This window comes from Pristis pectinata, chromosome 6 (assembly GCF_009764475.1).
Source record: "Pristis pectinata isolate sPriPec2 chromosome 6, sPriPec2.1.pri, whole genome shotgun sequence".
Taxonomy (NCBI): domain Eukaryota; kingdom Metazoa; phylum Chordata; class Chondrichthyes; order Rhinopristiformes; family Pristidae; genus Pristis; species Pristis pectinata.
In genome coordinates, this window is record NC_067410.1 from 31,328,119 (window position 1) to 31,349,589 (window position 21,471).

General features: G+C 37.5%; 1 protein-coding gene across 4 annotated transcripts in view; it reads right to left on the reverse strand.

Annotated features, from left to right (window-relative positions):
• The window catches only part of lrig1 (leucine-rich repeats and immunoglobulin-like domains 1), a 76,533-nt gene that overhangs the window by 35,414 nt on the left and 19,648 nt on the right, over positions 1-21,471 (reverse strand). For all 4 annotated transcript variants that reach the window (XM_052017927.1, XM_052017926.1, XM_052017925.1 and 1 more), the window contains exons 2-5: positions 8,908-8,979; positions 7,968-8,042; positions 2,937-3,074; positions 1,672-1,815 (exon numbers count right to left, since the gene is read on the reverse strand). In XM_052017927.1, the coding sequence (XP_051873887.1) occupies positions 1,672-1,815; positions 2,937-3,074; positions 7,968-8,042; positions 8,908-8,979 (429 nt within the window). The remainder of the gene's footprint in view (positions 1-1,671; positions 1,816-2,936; positions 3,075-7,967; positions 8,043-8,907; positions 8,980-21,471) is intronic.

Sequence of the window (21,471 nt, forward strand, 5' to 3'; positions counted from 1 at the left end):
CTCCTTAGAATTCAATTATCAAGACTGCACAGACTTAAAAGAACAAATATTCTTTGTCCTTCACCTATGCCGTTTATCAAAATACTCATTAATAACTCTTGAAATTTGATCCCAGAATGGAAGACTCAAACTACAAGTAAACTGACCAACAAGATCTGACACAGGTATGTTTTTATGATATGACGCACTAGCATGTTTCGATTCCATGAGAATCTACAACAGAATGTGTTAATTTGCACAAGGCTCCACAAAGGCCACCTTCAGTTCCAATTTTCATCTGATCACTACAAATTCCATGAGGAAGCAGTCTTGCCAAGTCATACTGTGATCTTTACTTAAACGAGTGTATTAATTCCAGCAGAAATAGGTCAAAACTTTAACAAGCAGAACCTAAAATTGTTTAGCTTTACAAAATGATGAGCAAAACCTGAAAAAAATTATCGCAGAAGTCAAAATTCATTTTCATGTCAGCGATCCCACTTGTATTCTCATCAATGATAACAAGACAACACAGTTATGACAATTTAGAAAACACAGCTGAACTGTTTGCCTGAAGACCCACACTCAACATTTCAGGAACAGCGTCTTCCCCTCCTTTTTATGTCTTCATATCTTGCACTGTACTGCTGCCACAAAACAACAAGTTTCATGACATATGTCAGTGATAATAAATCTGATTCTGCATTCAGAATAGGGAATGAAAACTTAGGTAATGCATTGCTCTATTTGATTACCTTTTCTTTGGGAAAATAAATTACTTAAATAAAATTCTCAGCTGCTATTAGATTAGCCACATATTTGAGTAATCTGACGTTGCCTTGTGAAATTACTTGGGTCTAAACTATTATATACAAGAGATAAGTAACACCAAAACATACAAAGGGACGTGTGAGGATTGTGAATGATATGATGCAGTCAAGCACAACTTCCCAATAAAGAATGTATTTGAGTTTCTAGTAAATCAATACATTCATGTTTTTTTGTAAAAACTGTGTCCAAATATGTGACTTTCAATCTATGTAGTTAGTTAACTTTATTTTTATTTTACAAGGATAGGCATTATCTCCCACTCTAATTCAATAAATTAAATAATCCATGTTTTGAAAGAACAAATTTAGAAACCACCAAAACTGCTGATCATAAAGGAAGAGCAGAATTCAGTTTCTGTGTTTTTATATCGTTCCGGTAAAAAAAATCATGTCAAATTGGGATTTAATAAAATTTAACTTTGATTAGATTTATTCTGCTGCAAGGATCAAATTAAGTAAATAGACATGATAAAACAATTCAGTTTATAAAGGAACACTAAATTTGATTTGATCCAACTGGAATGACTTTGCTACACAGCACAACAAATGAACAAACAGTAGAATATTTCAAACCCAGAAATTCTGGTTGCTGTCAGTGATTCAGTTGAATTTTACAAGCTGTACAACAAGAATTCCCTTGAACAGCTGTAGGCTTTGGAAAAGGGAGGTTTCTCACCAAGATTCACTAGATCAATGCTTCATTGCTTTGCTGCTAGCCACAAATTCAGGGCCACTGTATGCAAGCATTTTATTGAATACTTGACATACTATACACTGGAAGGAAACTAAACTGTTTACTGTGCAAAAGGTACAACAATCCTAGTAAAATTGACTCATAAAAAGGTTCTCAATTTCTACTCACAGTTGCACCAAATGTGGTAACTTGAAGACCTTGACAGGCAGATGTGAAATTCGATTTTTGCTTAGCCGAAGAACTTGTAAGGTGCTTGACAAATTATCAAATGTGCCAGGTTCCACAATACTTATTCGGTTATTACCCAGATATCTACAAGAATATAGATTGATAGGTTACAGTAGGTGTTATTAGCAGACCCACCAGCAATAGAAACATTATAGAGATATAGGTCACAGTACCAAACATTTATTTTAGTCACATTTTTTATGTCATTTTATTCTGAAAAAATCCAAATAGAATCAAAAAATCCATGGGCCAAACAAGATACAACAATCATTTTTTTCAAAAGCAATGAGCTAGTGAACTATGTTTTTGTGAAATGAATTTCACTCTTAGATTACTAATGTTATCTTTGGACAACTTTTTTTTGGCTTATATTTAACAAACCAGACAAGTGTACAACAGAGGAGGATGCATCATAAACTTGCTGACTCTTTACGACATGGAAAAAGTTGAAAATGCTGTCCTCTATTCAAAGAGCCCCGTTTCTTCCACTGCTTCAAATATTTATCCTTCCGGTCAGTCTTAAACACATTAAAAACCAGTGAATTTAAAACTGCAGGTTCAAGGCCTACTCCAGTGTCAACCACAGAAGTCTGGATCAACACTCCAGTGTAATACCCAGTACTGTAGTGTAGGGAATATCACCTTACAGATGAGATATTGAAGAGCAGCCTGAATGTCTTCTTGAATGGAAGCAAAAGCTCACGTGGCACTTTTTCTAAGTGCGAGGGAATTATCTCCAGTACCCTCCTAACATTTCTATTTTAGCATTACCCAAACAGATTATCCAATTATTACATTCCTCACCACACTTAAAAGGCACCTGGATGAGCATCAACGTGCCTATGGCTACAAAACTGCAGGCCAACAGCCAAAACGTGGAAATAGTCCTATCAGCTCTTTCTTAACCACACACAGATATGATACTCCTTCTGTGCCATAAATCTCTAATGGTGCCATAAAACAAAAAATGAACTTCAAACCAACCCAAACTTGTGCTTTTAACTAAGGCAGAATAGACAGCCAATCCACTTTCAAAAGTAGGTAGGACATATGAATTTCGTGTAATGAAGCAAGGTGACAGTAAGACAGAAAATTGTAAGGAATTAAGCTACACAATTGATTTTTTTTTCTTAATAGAGGAAACAGAAACTGCTCTCCAGTCCTTGATCTTGTTAAATATTTTAAACATAGAATACAATACTCACAGGTCTTTAATTTTGAGTTGCTGTGGAAAGCAATTATTTTGGATTTCAGTTATTTCATTGTAAGTTAGATCCAATGTTTCTAGGGACTCATAAAGCTTCAAATGATTTGCCTCAATGCTGCGGATCTTATTGTGATGCCTGTTAAAGAAAAAAATATAGAAGTGAAACAAGTCATTCAAGATATTAGGTGATTGGGGTGGTGGGGGGGGGGGGGGGGGGGGGAAGAGAGGCAGGGAGGCAGAAGTGGAGGAGTGCCTGTGCACATTCATATGTGTATGAGTGCATATGTGTGCCTACATGTCTGCGTGTGCTAATGTCCATGCAGCAGAGTCTGGTTTCCAGTTATCCTGGACCTCCTTGCAAATGGACCAAAGCCAAGCCAAAGCCCAGTCAAACCTATGTTGTAGCTGGTGTGTAACAGCCAACTCATGTTAAAAATATTCAGGCATAGGCAACTTCCACTTCTTCACAAGAATTTGCCATTTGGAATATCAGCATATTCATAGACAAGGAGAATCAAAAGAAATCATGACCCATACCATTTTTTGGTTATGTTCTTAAAATAAAAAGCATAAATTCACATTTCTATTGACTGAGGAAGAAATTTACAACTTTTAGCAGGCCCACATTATAAAACAGATTTCTGTCTGAATCACCATGAGCAATACCAAAGGAGATTCACTACCATACACTAAAAGATCAAAACAACCAGTCAAAAACAAGTCAAAATTCCAAATTCATTGAAAAGTGAAAATGGACACTTCCTTTCTGATAAAAATCATTAACTCAAGGTATAAATGAAATTGTTAGTAGTGAGATTCATTTAGATGCAAGGATCTCAATCACATCCAGAGTGTTTAAATGTTTGTGTTGTATTGATGCTTGACTGGAGGAGCATATTTCTTGTTTGGAAAGTCCACAGGTGCAGATTAAACATACTGATCACACTAATGTCACAACTTATTTTAAATTCAATATACTCCATCCAAGGACAAGTCAATTGCTTTTGATTCCACCTCTGTTTCACTTGAAAAATTTTGCATAATTCGTTGCGATTGAAATGCTTGCAAAGGACTATTGCAGGTCTATTAAAATCACATAACACACACAGACACACACACAAACCACCTGAGTGAAGTGACAGCATTAACTGTAGTATTCCGTAAAAACAGAATGTTTACCCATATAAATACTTAAAACAGTAGGACTGCCATCAAACATTAATCCCTTCATCTGGGCATCAATTTACTGAGACAAGTTTTTTGACTTTTAAAAGGACCATGCTTTTCTGAGTGAACATCAAGAGTTCTGGCAGTTTTACCATAGCCAAGGAATAGAGTTTTACTGGAAGAAGAAGTAAATGAGATAACATTGCAGTGGCAAGCTTTTCAGTTTCCCTTAATTAAAAAAAAAGGCAAGGCATTTTGAATGAAATGCAGTAGAATTTTTTTTTTTTTAAATACTGCTAAACTCCTATGATCCTGAAAAACTAAATCATGTGTAGGGATTGCAATTCCCTCAGAATATTTGCAATTTCTACAGTTATAAAAATACTGTTATTTTGAGTTTCTGATAACATTGTTTTCTTCCTCATCCCCATATGATTTTATTAAACTATATTTTTCTTTCCAATTTTGTTTAATGTTTGTCTGTTCAAATATTACTATGAATAAACACCACAGATCTCCCAATGTACAAATCAGGGAGAAGGAAAATCCATACCGTGGAGAAAATCAGGGTGGAATACACTGGTATGAGTGACAATGGGTTACAGGGAAACAAGGTAGGAAGAAACAAAGTGGGGAATGGGATTGAACAGATTGCTCTGAGAGCTAGCATGGCCTCAATGGGCCAAACTGTCATCTTCTAAATCACAATGAAATATGAATATGACAGATGTGATAACTTAGCCTTCTCATGTGCAATGTTTGTTCTGCCCCAACATGATGAGATATACTCATAGAAGTTCCTGGCCTGCCAAGTTCTCACAATGGGCTCACAATTAAGTTAAGTTCAAAACTGGCCCATAGTTCAGCTTTTTGACCTTATCCATGCTCATCAGTTCCCAAGATTACTGACAGGAGCAACCGCTGCAAAATCCCTGCAGAAGCAAAATGCTTCATTGGTGTTGTGACGTCTTTATGCTAAAATGGGAAGTTTTAGAACAAATCCAACAGTCCAAAACAAACCATCAACCAAACTTGCTGAGACATCAGAAGCAAAACTATATTTCACCACCAACTGTAACCTTATAACTAATGAACTAGGGGCAAATACTAGTTCAGTTAGAGGGTAAAAAGTACAGATGTTAGGCACAGCTAAAGAAGGTGGGAACGAATTCTTCAAATGTGCAATGGCCATAATGCATCAGCTACCAGAATGGACATAACCACACAGACAGGTGTTATTCAGCACATATACACTCACACACATGCAAAAGCATGGGTTGGCTCAAACACTGTCGACCTTGTCCAGTCTCCTTTCTCCCCTTTCCTTGCCTCCCATTCATTACTTGCACACTTTCACTCTCATCACTTGTCCTTGAATCGCCTGCCATTCTCCTCTCCAATCTCCCCTCCAACCCCCCGCCCCAACATTCCTCTTGCATTCACCATCTTCCAGTCCTTAGTTCCCCCAATGCTGGTCTTGCACTCTGTATACCTCTCCACTCCACTCCCACTCTTTCCCCCGACCCCCACCCCCCCTTCATTTTCCTTGCCTCATCACTCTTGCACTCCACCCGCATATCCTCCTCACACTCTTCCTCACTCTTCAGCCCCAAGGAAAACTCGGGCCTTTGCAGTGTAGCACTCTCATTACAATGAGACAGGCCAGGGAATAGGGTAACTGATGGTTATGACCAAGTCAGCAGGTGGGTGCTGCGACAGCTCCCACGTGCATTGCTCTGGATGCTAGCAGGAGAGTAAATACAACAAAGGGAGGGTCAGCCAGCAGATGTAGGGTCCCTCTTCCTCTCAGCTCTCTCCCCTTTCATTTTCAATTTACTGGTTCTCTCCTCCAAACTCCACTTCTTCCCTCTCTCCAGTAGCCACTCAGCCTGCAGCCTTGCCAAGGGGGAAAGAGGAGATGGATAAAGGGCATTAAATTAGTCACCAGCTTAGCATTAATTAACAATTTCAATGCTTATAGGGTAGCAAATGTGGGAAATTGAAAAATTACTATTGCAACAGATAATGTTCTTGGATCATGATCCAAGGTGTTAGGATATTCTATAACCTATAAAAGAGAATTAAGCATTCAAGTAATGAGGTTGCGGTCTTAATGGCCAATTCTAGACAGCCAAAAACTTTTTAGAGGGAGATGAATACTGTCATTCTGCAATCTGAGGTCAATGGTTAAACTGGGCAGCAGTGTGCTTGGCAGTTCTGACTATGGAAACTAAGAAAAAACATTCCAAGTAAATCTTTAAACTGAAGATTCTACTGTACTAGCAACATTTTTATTAATGCCTTGCTACACTATTGTCTTGGCTAATTCATTGAATTAATTAAACTTTTCAAACGTAACTACAAGTGCATATAAATGAGTAGAGGGGACTACCATACCTATATGGGATTTAGTTTAACAAGAGTCATAGCTTTAAGTAAACATGTAGTCAACATGTTTGCTTACCCTATAAACTGCTTGAGAGTGCACTCAGTTGAGCACACAGCTCAAAGCTCCGTCCAAGGTATTTAAAGTGTATTGCGGTGCAAAATACGGATGCTGACTTGATTGCCATTTCTCCTCTGACAAAGCATAGAACAGTACAGCACAGGAACTGGCCTCTCAGCCCACAATGTTGTGCTGAACTAATTAAACTAGTAATTAAATGCCTAACTACACTAATCCTTTCTGCCTACACAATGTCCATATTCCTCTATTTTCTGCACATTCATGTGTCTATTTAAGAGCCTCTTAAACGTCTCTATCATATTTGCCTCCACCACCACCCCTGGCAGCACATTCCAGGCACCCATCACTCTGCGTAACAAAAAAAATTGCATTGCACATCTCCCTTGCACTTTCCCCATCTCACTTTAAATGCATACCCTCTAGTATTAGACATTTTGACCCTGGGAAAAAAATACTGGCTGTCTACTCTATCTATGCCTCTCATAATTTTATAAACTTCTATCAGGTCTCCCCTCAGCCTCTGCTGCTCCAGAGACATGCATATGCTTTCCAGTTTTCTAAGTTGACTTGTTATTGTTATGAAGAAATAGATGATAATGTAAAGTTCTACTACTAATGTCATTCTAACAAATTCAACAGCATCAACTGATCCCAAAACTATTTGTTAAAATAACTATAAATTGCCTTGCTGAGCCTATCTGGCGTAAGTGCAGAACAAGAAATCTCTCTCTCCACCTCCCCCCCCAAGATACTGCAGCCACACTAAAGCCATATCTTTGGCACATAACAAATTACATCGACCATATCTGGCGATTCAATTACCTTATTAAGCCAACCGTTGTTTACAAACTTCATTAGGTGTAAACATAGTTAATATACGCTGCAGATCTACACGACACAATGATCTTAAAAAAATGTACAACATGCAGGATAATGCACATAGAAGACAAAAAACACTAATTGAAATTTTGTACATACTATTATTCTAATTAATGTTTAAAAAATAGCAAACAAAAACAGAAATTCATTAAATCTTCAACAGGCCAAGAAAAAATCCATGGAGAAATAAACAGTGCCAACATTTGAGGTCAAAGATTTATTGAAAGGGTCTTTGACCTGTCAAGGTTCTGATAAAGGATTTCCAACCTAAAAAGTAGGTTGGTTCATCTTTCCATGAATGCTGCCTGGCCTCCTGTGTTTCCAGCATTTTTTCTCCAGATTGCCAGCTTCTGTTTTCTGTTTTTCAATTATTGACAACTTCAACTTAAATAATACAATGAATAACTGAAAATTTCAGTAATATTAAGACATAATTGTTTAATATTAGATGATACATTAACATAGAAACAGTACTTCAGAAACAAATAGTAGTGGGAACTGTTGGAAATAACTTACAGATAGAGAAAGACCAGGTGGGCTGAAGCAAGTCCCATATCAGGGATCATAGTCAACTCATTATGATCAAGCCGCCTGCAAGAGAGATAGAAAGCACTAAATATTATTATATCCCCTTCTCTACACACATTTTACTACAAATAATACCATAATAGTATATTTACATGAGAGACAGAGGGAGGGAGACAGAGGGAGGGAGACAGAGGGAGGGAGACAGAGGGAGGGAGACAGAGGGAGGGAGACAGAGGGAGGGAGACAGAGGGAGGGAGACAGAGGGAGGGAGAAAATAAAATGCTCCTAAATGATCCCACCTGGATTTAAGATGATTAATTTTTAGCTGATTTTAAAAGTCAGACAGTGACAATTACTCATCAAATGAACAAAATTAAAACTGTTCCAGATTCTCAACTTGCATACTACTCTGCAGAAATATCTAAACAGAGGTAATTTGAAAAATAATAAAAATCATATAAAATTTGACACTGTTCCTTGTACCCCACCCCAACATAAAATACTTTTAAGTTTTTAAGAATATCATAAATGCTTGATGAATTGGAGATATTTTTAAAAATTTTAGCTGATTTAGACCAGACCTGTTTTCTATTTCTCTTGCTCAGTTTATCAATTATTTCTCCTGTTAAATGGAAACTACATTCAAAAACAATGCTATTTATTAAATGACATTATTTCAGTTGTAAGCAAGAAGTTTTCTTCTATAAAGTAATCAAGACGAATAATTTATCAAGATTTTCTCCAGCACTGTAAAAGTGTATACAAAATCAAGTTATGATATTAAGACAGACAGAAATGTGAATAAAGCAAAATTATTCAGGATCATTAATTTTCAACATACACCTCCCTTGAAATGTTTAGCATGTCCAACAGATAGCTTTACAACTTTAAGAGTTCACATCAACTTCAAGAGTTCATATATACTTACACTTCACGAAGGTTCGGCAATTCTGTGAAAACAGTAGGATCAATTGAAGCCAGTTTATTATAACTCAAATTTCTGCAAGAGAAGCATTTTCAAATTAGATTTTTTTTCTGCCCAAGCTGAGAAGTGCTAATATTGTCAAATCTACTTCAATGGCATTGTAAACTGTTTTACAAATAAAATAGCATTTTATCGTGCAAGTAACACAGAAAGAAAGACAAAGTTGTGAAAGGCCTAGGAATTTTCTTTAATAGAAATTATTCCTGACACACATTTTAGTTACTTTCACCAGAAGCTTACAATTTATTAGCAATAAAGCAAAATTTTAAATTTACCTATCTATTGGGGCCAAAGAACATTTATATTGACTTCTACAGTATACAGAAGCTCAAAAATAATTTGAGTTTGCATAGCACCCTTAAATTGTAGAAAAACAAAACTAATGCATTTCATTTAGATACACAGTGGAGAGAACCGAAAACAAATAATCTGGAGGGGTGACTAAAATTTTATCCGAAGAGGAGAACTATAAGAAGAGCCCCAAGAATGAGAAACAGTAGTGAAGTAGTTTAAGAAGAGGATTCCAAATAGATGGATTAAGGAATAGCTGGAATGAAATAAAGGCAGAGTTGCAGCTCTGCAAGAGATTAGAAAAGACAGAAGGGCAAGGTTATGAAGAGATTTAAACACAAGGATAACAAGTTTAAATTTGAGGCATTGAGGGATTTGTCTTTTACAGGTCTCTGCTGGTTCTCCTTAATTAACTCAGGCTTTCCGACATGAAAGCTTATTTTGTCCCCGAGTGGTTCTCAATGACTTCTTCACCACTGACATTCAGTCCAAATCTGACTACGAATTCCCAGATGTGTGGGTTTAAAGCCATAATTCAAAAGCTGAAAGTGTATATTTGTCCAGCTAATCACTCAGGATTTGATCAAATCACAATTCAGGACAACGCTGACCACATTAAATTGGTCTGTCATTTAAAACAAGATAAAAAATCCCCAGAAATAAAAAGAAGTGCTTGAATTAGGTAAATCTCATTACCCTAAAATAAAACAAAGTTTAATCTACAACTGTAAACCTAGAAAAGGCAGCATTTTATGCACCACTACACAATCTTAAATGAATCAATTGTTACCGAGACTCGGGCTATAAAATCAGAATTAGTGACTAGATTTCAATCTTGTACTGCCTGTTTCACTCCACTATCAGATTAAAGGATTAACTGTTCCTTCTTCCAGCAGAGTTTCTCTCTGATCACCTCAAGGACAACAGTGTCTCACTATGCAGGTACAGGTGCAGTGATAAAGTTCTTACTCAATGTGAACAAGGAGAAAGAAAAGATAAGGCAGAAGGAGCTTTCCAACCACATCAAAGGGACTGACAATGAAAAGATTAACTTTTGCTCATGATAGCCTTGGCATTAAGCCAACCACATCAGCAAACCACCAATAATGCTGCCATAGGTATGCAATGCAAAAACAGTACACTAATCTCCCTGATTTTCAGCAAGGCGAACTCAATAATTTCCTGACAAGGTACAATATGTGGTTAATGGAAAGCTATCAATTAGCAACACACACTAATTCTCTAGGTGCACACTTTGTTTTTGCACCAGCTGGTTTTAATTTTTGGGGCAGCATGGTGGTGCACCAGTTTACGCTGCTGCTTCTTAGCTCCAGGGATTTAGGATTGACTGAATAAATGGAAGGTCTTAATTCAACCCTAAACATCTCACTTCTGCAATGCTTATTTTTAAATCCATAACGAATGCAAAATAAATGCATCACATTTTATTTTAAAAGGAAATAATGCATAATATAAAAGCACACTGATATTCATTAGTAACGTCATCTTATACTCTTCTCAATGCATTTCTGTATTCGCTTCCGCTACTCCCAAACCCCTGCATTTATGAGTAATGCAGTCTCAATGGATTTGACTTTGAAAGATAATCTTGAACTGCACTGGATAGTTCCAACTGGAATATTTAGCTTTAGGTATCTATCTCAGGAAAGATATCATTTTGATGAATCTGTAGGCCAGTACAAGTTAAATTAAGGGTTAATTTATGAGGACAGGTTGTCTAAACCACAGAAATTCCTTGAGGTTTACAAAAGTCAAGGAATGATGTGATCAGACCATTTAAAAATGATTTGCCTCACCCAGGATATCTGAGTTTTGATCAAGTAAACATGGAGAAACTGTTTCTACTGCCAAATGGTCAAAGAATTTTCTTTAAATACATACACAGCAAATTACGATGATCTGTAATACAGTGAATGAGATGGAAGCAGATTCAGTAATAATCGCAAGTATACATCCAATTCCCTCCTGAGAAAGGAAAAATATGCTGGGCTATGAGAAAGATGCAGAGGATTGCAGCAAATTCCATAGCTCTTCCAAAACTGGCAGACAACATCTTGGGGTATACTAACTAATACTACGATTACATGGCTGCCAGGGGTGGGTCATAATCCTCCATTTATCACAATTATGGGCAGGCATTTTGAACCAGTTTTTTTTATTCATATGTTGGTACAGCACAGATTTTTGTCAATTAAGGAAAAGGGTATTTGAAGATCAAGATCTTAAACTTCATACAAGATCCATGGTCAACCAGGAAGCTGTAAACCATGCCCTCCTTTATGCTTCCAAGACCCTAGGCTACCTATCAGCAGCATCTCAGAGCATCGGAAAAATAACAAAAAAATCCAAAAAAAATCCTCTAAATTCACTGGAAGGACAAGCGAACCAACATCAGTCTCCTTTCCCAGGCCAACATTCCCAATACTGAGGCCCTTGGTTATACTCAGTCAAAGGTCTGGCCACATTGCTCATACACATGGCACCAGACCATTGATGGAGACACACTATTCCAAGCTTTGTCGTGAGAAGAGATTACCAGGCAGACAGGGGAAAATATTCAATTATGTGTTCAAAGCCTCCTTTGAAGAATTGAAACATTCCTGGAATTTTCTGGCCCAGCTAAGCTCAAAATGGAGAAAGAGCAATTGGGATGGTGTTGAGAGCCTCGAGGCCATCCACTGGGATCACTAATTACACATTGAAGTAGAGGACCCTTTCAATATCCATCCATTTTCCATCCTATTGACCACCAGGTGACCCATCTGTAGAAGAGTCTGTGGTTCCCAAAATTACTTTGCAATCGCTTCAGAACCAAAGTCAGAGTGGAAGTCAGTCACCCTCCATCCTGAAGATCTGCCTAACAAAAAAATTCTTCATACACGTTGGTATAGAAAGTGCAATGAAACTATTTCCTTTGGTAAATAAATTTTGGAGACACAATCTTAAATCAGAAGTAGGCTTGTTAGGAGTTAAATGATGGAATTTTTTTCTGTAACATGTGTATGCAAGAATAGATCAGGGACACAATGTCAAAAGACTGTAGACTGGGGGATCAATTGGACAATGTCATTTTTGCTCTATAAAGGAAACCAAGCAACTGGAGGAAAAGCAGGTAAATGGAATGAAGATACAGATTAACCACGATCCAGCAATGTGAAAAAGGCTAGAGTTTGTGGCTGGCCTACTAGTTTTCCTATATTCCATAATCAGACAAAAGCTGCCATTCTGACTTAATGCAGAAGTACATGCTACTCCACTGTATAAGGCACCATAGCCGAATATAACACTTTCCTCTGATTATTTACCGATACCGAAAGGAGAATTTTATCACGATAATCAGATTGCAAGCTAGATTTACCTTGCCTTGACAGAATAGGCTGAGATTTTTATGATTTCCCCTCACTACCACTGCTTTCAAGAACCACTACTACTTGCAACCTAGAAAGTTCTTGTTGCAATAGTACTGATCCACAGAGAACAAGGCACATTTTCCAGCTGGATTGAGGTTAAGGCACAGAATAAAGCCCTTAGACCCACCTAGTCATTCAGCTCCACAAATATCTTAATAGTTATGCTGTCAGCATAATCCTCTGTTTCCTTCAGCACCATCCAGGGCAAACCAGATTATTTGATTAGGGCCTTTTTCCAGGTTTAATGTCCATACCCTCCCATCACTGGCTGAGTAGCATGAAGAAATTCCTCCCATTTTCACGTTCCCTTGCCAATATTAAATGGGTCAGAATAAAACAATTAACCATGCCCAAATCATACAACATACAAAAAGAACAATACACTGTGCTTCTTTTATCTCAAGTTATTTTTGCTCTACTAGTAATTTAAATTAAAACAGAAAGAAGACACTTTTTCAGTTTCAATAAGTAACAGATAATGCAAATTAAGCAAATTCAAATTCTGAAATACTTTAAAATATTTTCCAATATATTGTTGCCATTATTTATGAATTTGGCATTCATCCCACTTTTCATTAATCCACGAACTGGACAATTAGAAAGTTTTAAACTGACCTACAAGAACTCAATGTTCCTGCAGCTAGACAAACCAAGTTTTTACCCATTTCAAAAACAATAAAAATATACTTCAGAAATGGAGGGGGGGGGCAATGTAAGATGGAAAAAAGTCAAATCCTCATTTAAAAAAAGAGGTTACCTATATAAAAAAGCTCACATCAAGCCAATCTCAATAACCTTGTAACCTGATCCTATCTGGGTTTGATAGATTTAACTGCCATTTATTCAGTTTCATTTGTAAAAAAAAAGTCTGATCCAATACTGATATTTATTTCTTTAACTGAAATTATACATTATTCCTCAATCTCACAACTTGTCCAAAGATCAAAGAAATTACAGTAGAAATAAGACCTTGCACTTCGCAGAATGTGAAGAACACAGAACTTTGGCATAATTCTTTATTTTTTCATCTTCATACTGTTTCACACGATGGATACCTGGCATACAAGTAGGATATATTAACATCAAACAAACCAACTCACCAATAAAACTTGCTCACCCCTCCCCCTCCACTGTGGAAGCAACTGAAAATAGATCTATTTTCTGTGGTGGGATGACAGTTGTCTGGTATTTAACACTGTTCACATTTCATTCAGCAGTATATTGTTACCAACATTACTGACCTGGAGCTTAAAGTCTACATGCACATTCTACACTCAAGTTTATTAGAATTTACTGCATGGAAACTGGACGATTATCCTCAGACTTGCCTCTTTCCAATTTATCACCATAATGGAATCATACAGTATTGGGGTGGGGGGGGGGGGTTGCAGGGAGGGAGAGGGACTGAGAGATGCGCACTCTCTCTCTCTCTCTCTCTCTCTCTCTCGCACATGCTCTCTCTCTCGCACGTGGAGAGCGAGAAGACCCAGGCCAGGGAAGAAAGGAGGGGCAGGGCAGTTGGTGATACTGTAGAATGTAGTCCGCCTGGCCATGGAGTCCAGATGGTTTATTTGATTCATAGTTAGATGTGGGTTTCCAGCCCACAGATTTTGGCCAGCAACCCCACTCTTTCTCCATCTTCCACTCCAAAAACCTCCCTTCTCTCCCCTTCCTCTAAAACATAAAGCATTCTCCTATTGCACTATGTGCTGAATCTGACTAAATTGCCCAATAATTTATCATATTATCACTGCATTAATGGTAATTAATGAAACTTGTAGGACAGTCAGTAGATATAGTAGGTTACCAGATAAAGGAATGGGAAATCTTACCATAGTCAGCATAACAATATCAAATATTAAGTTATACTGTTCTCCTAGTGGAGCGGTCAAGAACCGGAAGACAAAACGGAATGACAAAAGATCCAGGGTGATGCAAGATTTTTAAAAAATTAAATGCAGGGAATAGTTATGATCTGGAGTGCACTATCTAAACGTGGGATAGATGCAGATTTGATTGCTGCTTTTGAAAGGGATTTCAATAAATATTTAAGTTAAAATTAATTTGCTACAGAAAAAAAACGCGATAGATGAGATTACTGAATGAAAAACCAAAGACTATCCACAGAATGGTCCTCTTCTATACTGTATCCATTTAATGATTACATTCATTTTATAGCATAATTTGAAAAGAAGCAGAACTATTCTTTTCAATGGAACAAATTCTAGTTAGTAAAGTCATCCTGTCCCTTTCACCCACTGCAAAAGTAAAGTCCACGCTATTGTAGTATTTCAGTGTTTTAATATGAAACATTAAGCTGATTTTGTGGTGTGTGCATTATACAAATGCAAGGTTCTCAGGCAAGCACACTTAAGAAAAAAGAATCAATTCAGTTCAGCTCAAAAATAAATACAATCACGCCAGTCTGTATTTTTAGCTGCTGTGAAGCTTTTTTTTAATATATAAAGTTTCCAAATGAATGATTTTAAAGTAAAATATTGAGTTTTGTTTAAATATCTGCCTTACTATAGTATAAATTCAGGAATTTGCCGTGGAACAGAGTATGTAAATGCTGCATTAGTTTGTTTTTCAGAGCAAGTGTATGTATGGCTTTTAGAAATTACTGGATAATCAAATTACTGAGCTCACATCAGATTCTGCTGCAGTGGGGTGGGGGGGGGGAAAAAAAAGAGTGGACTGGCTTTCAGAAACTGAGAGACAATGATCCTTGGCTCATAGAGGCATAGAGGCAACAAGTTCCTCGTAGATCTTCTGGAATCCACTGCAACTTTTATGTCAGTGTCCAAGAGTTAATTGCTGAATTAAAGAAAACAATACTAACAAATCAGTTGAAAAAAAGTATGGTAGCTGAAATAAAAATTACTGAAAAATGTGGTGACTTCACTGGCCTGATGTTTAGAACATTAAGTCTATATTAACCAAATAAAATACCTTATATTGAGCTTGCAATGAAATATTTTGGATTCCCCAAATCCTGCTTTGACATTAATAATGCCAATATATGGGTGAGAAAAGAGACATGCTGAAACAACTAGAATTATGTTGTTAGTGGATTAAACTGCTATAATAATGCAATAGTATTCAACTGTAATAAATGCAAATGAAAATAATTGTAATATCAAGTTTTTTTAAAGAAATGTATGCTAGCCTGTCAATCGGGTGCTGGCACAAGAGTACCAAAAAGCTGCCTGAAGCCAAATCAAACAAAGCAGGATTCCACCCCAAAAATTGAACAATTTTGCAAAATGGAAGAAAAGTGCAACTATATGCACAGATTTTTTTTCTACTTTTACAAAACACTCTTTGTGCCATAAACCCTAAGAAAGCAAACCAAAGCCAACTCTGGGATTTCAAGTTCACTACATCCAAGATAGAATACTGGCAGCCTCCAAACAGAATAGTTTAATACATGTTACAGTGCTCAATAATGTATTGATTGTTATATTTAACAGAAAGTTTTGCATGCAGAGATTTTCTCAGACTAGCTCAACACTTTAAAAAAAAGTATCCAATACATCTTAATAAAATGCAGTATCATTCACAGATATCTACTCAGATACAAAAGTTAAAACCTGATCCAAATCCAGCTCTACCACAGCCAACTCAAAACAGACAAGTGAATTTTTTTTTGATACCTGGCCCAAGTCCTACACATTTGGTCAGTTTTGATGAGTCTGATTCAAGTAAACATGTTCTCCCACACTCAAGGTGCCTCTTAAGGTTATATAGTGAGAAGCAATTCCGGACTCTCTGCTTCAAGAGTACATACTATGAAGAAGTGTTCCAACAAAAATGCTTCAGAATCCCTATATGTCCAAACCTCACTGGCTTCCAACTGACCTCAGAAAGTCCACAGAAACACAAGCAAAGGGCCCAGACTTATTCCAACTAAAATGGTGCATAAAATGATTGCAAACATTCACATGTTTGGGAAAAAAAATGACACTTTGTAAATAATAAAAGGAGGTATAACAAAAATGCTATAGTTTAAACAAAAAGCATCCTTTCTTATTTAAAGGTATTAGACACCTACAAAAGGAACTCATTATTTCCAAGAGTGGCATCATTCAAACTTAAATGGTCTGTTTCATGACAAAATTGTAAAATTTTGGCACAAATTAAGAAAAGTGAATACATTTTCAGAAAACAGCAAAATCAGTGGAATTGAATATACATAATTCCCATAACAAAAGTGTACAGATAACATCTAGCAATTCATTAATGTAAATTGCACAAAAAAAAGGTTAAAGAAGTTCCTGCAAAAGAGCAGTAATTGTTTAGCTGCAGGCAACAGTTGAAGCAGTGGGTATTACATCTTTTAAGTAAAATGTGGCTAATCATTTGAAGCAAGGAAAATGCAGGGCTAAAAGAACAGATACAAACCTCTGCGGCAAATTTGTAAACTTTTCACACTTTGACCTTTGAAATCCAGCTATGTAGTTACCCAAAAATGAGACTTTATGAACAATCTTAACAATTGTGATATTATTCAACTACCAACATGCTTGTCAATACATAACATCAAATCTTACAGAAACAACACATTTTTGAAATATCATCCTTTCCTGATACAAATAAAACTTTTGGATCACATTTTAAAAGGATTATTTTTAATCCCAAGAAAGTGCCCCACAATTGAATGTTCCATGCTCTCCAAAACCATAAAATCTTACAAATAATCAACATAATTATAATGAACATACTCTCAGGATGTATGGAAGTTAGAGTTTCAGACTTCAGATTTGCAAACAGGAAGAAATGACTATCCAAAGCAAAAACCAGTGTACTGTCCACAATCCTGTGCTTACTTTCCTATTTGAACCGAGCAAAAGCAGAAGACATCTCATCCAGTTAGAACTAATATTTGCAACATGTTCTATTGTTCCCCTCCCATATTAATTTGACACATTTGTGAAAGACCACAAATTAGTGAGCCCCCAACCACTGACTCACCAAGCAACTCAAGTTCAGTCTCTGCCCCAATGCTCAAAGAAACTCTAGTCAGCAGGGATTTCACACTTCTCTGTCTAAAGCAATTATACAGTTGTAATTTGGATAGGTCAGTTCAGAAACATTATCCAATTTACAAATAAAAAAAAACAGCAGAAAAGGGGCTAGCTGCTCAGAATTCCAAGATCACTGAAGTAAGATACGATTTTATTTGCAGAAAAGTGTGCCACTCACCATCACTCATCACATCACATCACCATCAAGACAGGTTATATTACTAAGCCAATTATATTTTTCTCCTTCACCAAAACAAATAGTTACAGTACATGTTTAAAATTTAAAAAGCTTTCTGAAACACATTATACCCCATAAGGTTTGTGCACCAGGTTTTCAAATATATTATTTTGTGATATGGAGAAACATTTCATTTCAATGGATGTTTAAGACTTTTTGCCCTTTCCATTTTTACATTTACTTCAATACTTACAAAACAACTGCGTTAGATACTTGCAAATATACATGTCAAATAAAATTCTGCATTACTCTGCACTTGAGTCCAGCTTTTAGAAGTTTAGTACTTTAGTCAACATTTCCATCAAAACTACCACAATTCTTATACAAACCTGTGTCAGAAAACATGAAATGGGAAGGTTGTCAAAGGAAAGAGCAGGATATAGATCAGTTGGAATTTGGGTGGAAAAATGGCAGATGGGAGTTTAATCTGGACAAGTGTGAGGCGTTGATTTCAGGAGATTAAATGCAAGAGGAAAGTGTACAGTAAACGTCAGGACCCTTAGGAGCATTGAGGGATCTTGGAGCACATGTCCATAGCTCCCCGAAAGCAGAAATGCCAGTGGATAGGGTGATAAAGACATATGGCATGCTCATCTTCATCGGGCAGGACATTGAGTATAAGAATCAGTAAGTCAAGATGCAGCTGAAAATAAAATTTGGTTAGGCCACACTTCAAGCATTGTATGCAGTTCTAGTCACCACACTAAAGGATGGATGTGGAGGTTCTGGAGAGGGTGCAGAAGAGATTCATCAGAAGGTTGCCTGAATTGGAGAGTATTAGCCGTAAGGAGAGGTTGGACAAACTTGGGATTGTTTTAGCTGAGGGGGAACCCAATAGAAGTATATAAAATTATGAGAGACATCGATAGTGTAGATAGAGTCTTCCCCCCCCCCCCCCACCCCAGAGTGGAAAAGTCAAATACTAGAGGGCAGAGGTTTAAGGTGAGAGGGGGAAAGTTACACAAGGCAAGTTATTTTTTTAAAAACGCACACACACACACACACAGATGGCAGGTACCTAGAATGTGCTACTAGAGGAGGTGGTTGAAGGAGATGCAATAGCAACTTTTAAGAGGCATTTAGACAGACATGAACAGGCAGGCAATTGGAGGGATACCGTCCAGGTGTAGGCAAATGGATTACTTAAATTAGTGTCATGGTTAGCACAGAAATGGCAGGCTGAAGGGCCTGTTCCTGTGTTGTACTATTCAATGATGTTTCAAAATTAATGCCCCTTTTCAACTGCTGTCATTGTGGTGTTCAGATACATCTGCATTTATTTTTGATCTTTTTATAGTCAATAAGAACACCTGTGATACTTTGGTCATCCGCAAGCCTCACCTACATGTGCAGAGGTTGATTTCTCTGGTAATAAAAGTGGCTGATCTTGACCCAGTCACCCCATGCCTTCCATCCTCTCCGCAACATGGCAGCCCAAGAACCTCTGGATCATTTGACTACCTCCCACCTCTTCCACCCCCCCCTCCAAAAACAGATAGGTATGCTCCTCCATCTTGGAAGCACAGGAAGACTTACTTGAATTTAAATTGTTCTGTTACTTTCAATTCTCCGCACGACTATAACAGCTTCAATTACCCACCGTTTTAGAATGTGCTATTGCATCAAATAGCACTGACATACAATCTGAGAAGTTAATCTCCCCATACCAAAGATGTGGGAAGACCAAGATCAGTATCACAAAAGGCAAGACAAAACTTCCAATGAGAACACTCTGGAATAGATAAACCTAGATTTAGACTGCATAGCAGTGCTTACTTCAGCACTTTGTGATTGAAAATAAACTTTTCCCTGGAGGGAAATAAAATAATGACTATTGCAGGCTTGTTTCATATTACTCTAGAAAATGAAATGCATGCTTCCCTGCATTAGACGCGAGTTAAGTGACACATTCGCCTTCCAGAACATTGCAGGGTAAATGAGCCCATGTTGTCCTAGAAGTAACCACTGTTAGTCACTCCTGGTTCAACTATACTTGCATAACGCAGCACCAGATATCTTTATTAGTCACATTGGACATCAAAACACACAGTGAAATGCATCTTTTGCGTAGAGTGTTCTGGGGGCAGCCCACAAGTGTCGCCATGCTTCTGGCGCCAACATAGCATGCCCACAACTTCCTAACCCATATATCTTTGGAATGTGGGGGGAAACTGGAGCACCCGGAGATTGGGTCACCCACTGAAGTTCTCTTGCCTCATATCCTTCACCCCAACAACCCTTCCCAAACCAAAGGTCCTAATCCAATGATCACACACTCTGTGCAATAATTACAAGATAAATTATCTTTTAGTCACATGTACATCAAAACACACAGTGAATGTATCTTTTGTGTAGAGTGTTCTGGGGCAGCCCGCAAGTGCCGCCACACTTCCAGCGCCAACATAGCATTCCCACAACTTCCTAACTCGTACATCTTTGGAATGTGGAAGGAAACCCACACAGACACGAGGAGAACGTACAAATTCCTTACAGACAGTGGCGGGAAGTGGACCCAGGTTGCTGGGTCTAGCATATCTAGACCTGCTCACTACAATTTCAAGTCCACTGGAGTTTAGCAGCTTTATCATGGGGGGGGGGGGGGGGGAGGAGTGGAATCTGCTTCTCTTTTAGTTTGATAAGAATTTGGCAATACCTCAATTAAATAAATCACAACTGCACACTTAGTTAAGATCAAACCAATTTTGTTTTTTTTAAACCAGAGCTTTCTACCCTGCCCTCCCCCCAGCCTCCTCATCTATTAATATATTACTCCATGAAATAGCTCTAACTCACTTATGAAATTATACATTGCAAGAAAAACTTAAACACATCTCTTGGCAGTTCAATAATTTCTTGGCTATAGAATATTCCCAAGTGACTGTCAGGTCATTATACTTAGTTACTTTCTTTGTGCCACAATCCTAAATCGGGTACCATCTCTCCTTCAATCGCATCTTCATTGGTTGTATGCCACACAACACCACATTGGAAAAGGCACATGAAGTAAATTCTTAATTAAGGCTGAAACGCAATGCCATGTCATCTGAAGAAACACAAGTGAAAAAAATCTATTTATTTGCTTCTTTTTCCCCCCCACACAAATTCTGTAGAGTATATTTTATTCCACATCTCAACTTTTTGGGCAGTGATTTGTGGATTCTGTGAGGGTCAATTTCCATTACCCAAACTGCCCTAATTTTTTTTTTTTGGGGGGGGGGGGGGTCACCTGGATGCTTCAAATGATGCACAGTATAGTTACATAAACACCTGGTTCCTGGAATTTTATCCAGATTTCCCTCAGAGCAGTCATTAGTGATGACAATTTAACACCAGTAGTTCAAAGCACTTCTTCAGTTGTTGTGAATTAACCACAGCAAGGACTTTGTCTTAAAGTCAATTACAAAGCCCAACCATCCGAAACCATAGTGCACTGCTTAAGACTGTGCAGTACTATGGGAATCAAAATGAAATGTTGAAACAATCACAAGGACAGAACTCAGGCAGTGTTGAGAAAAGGTGA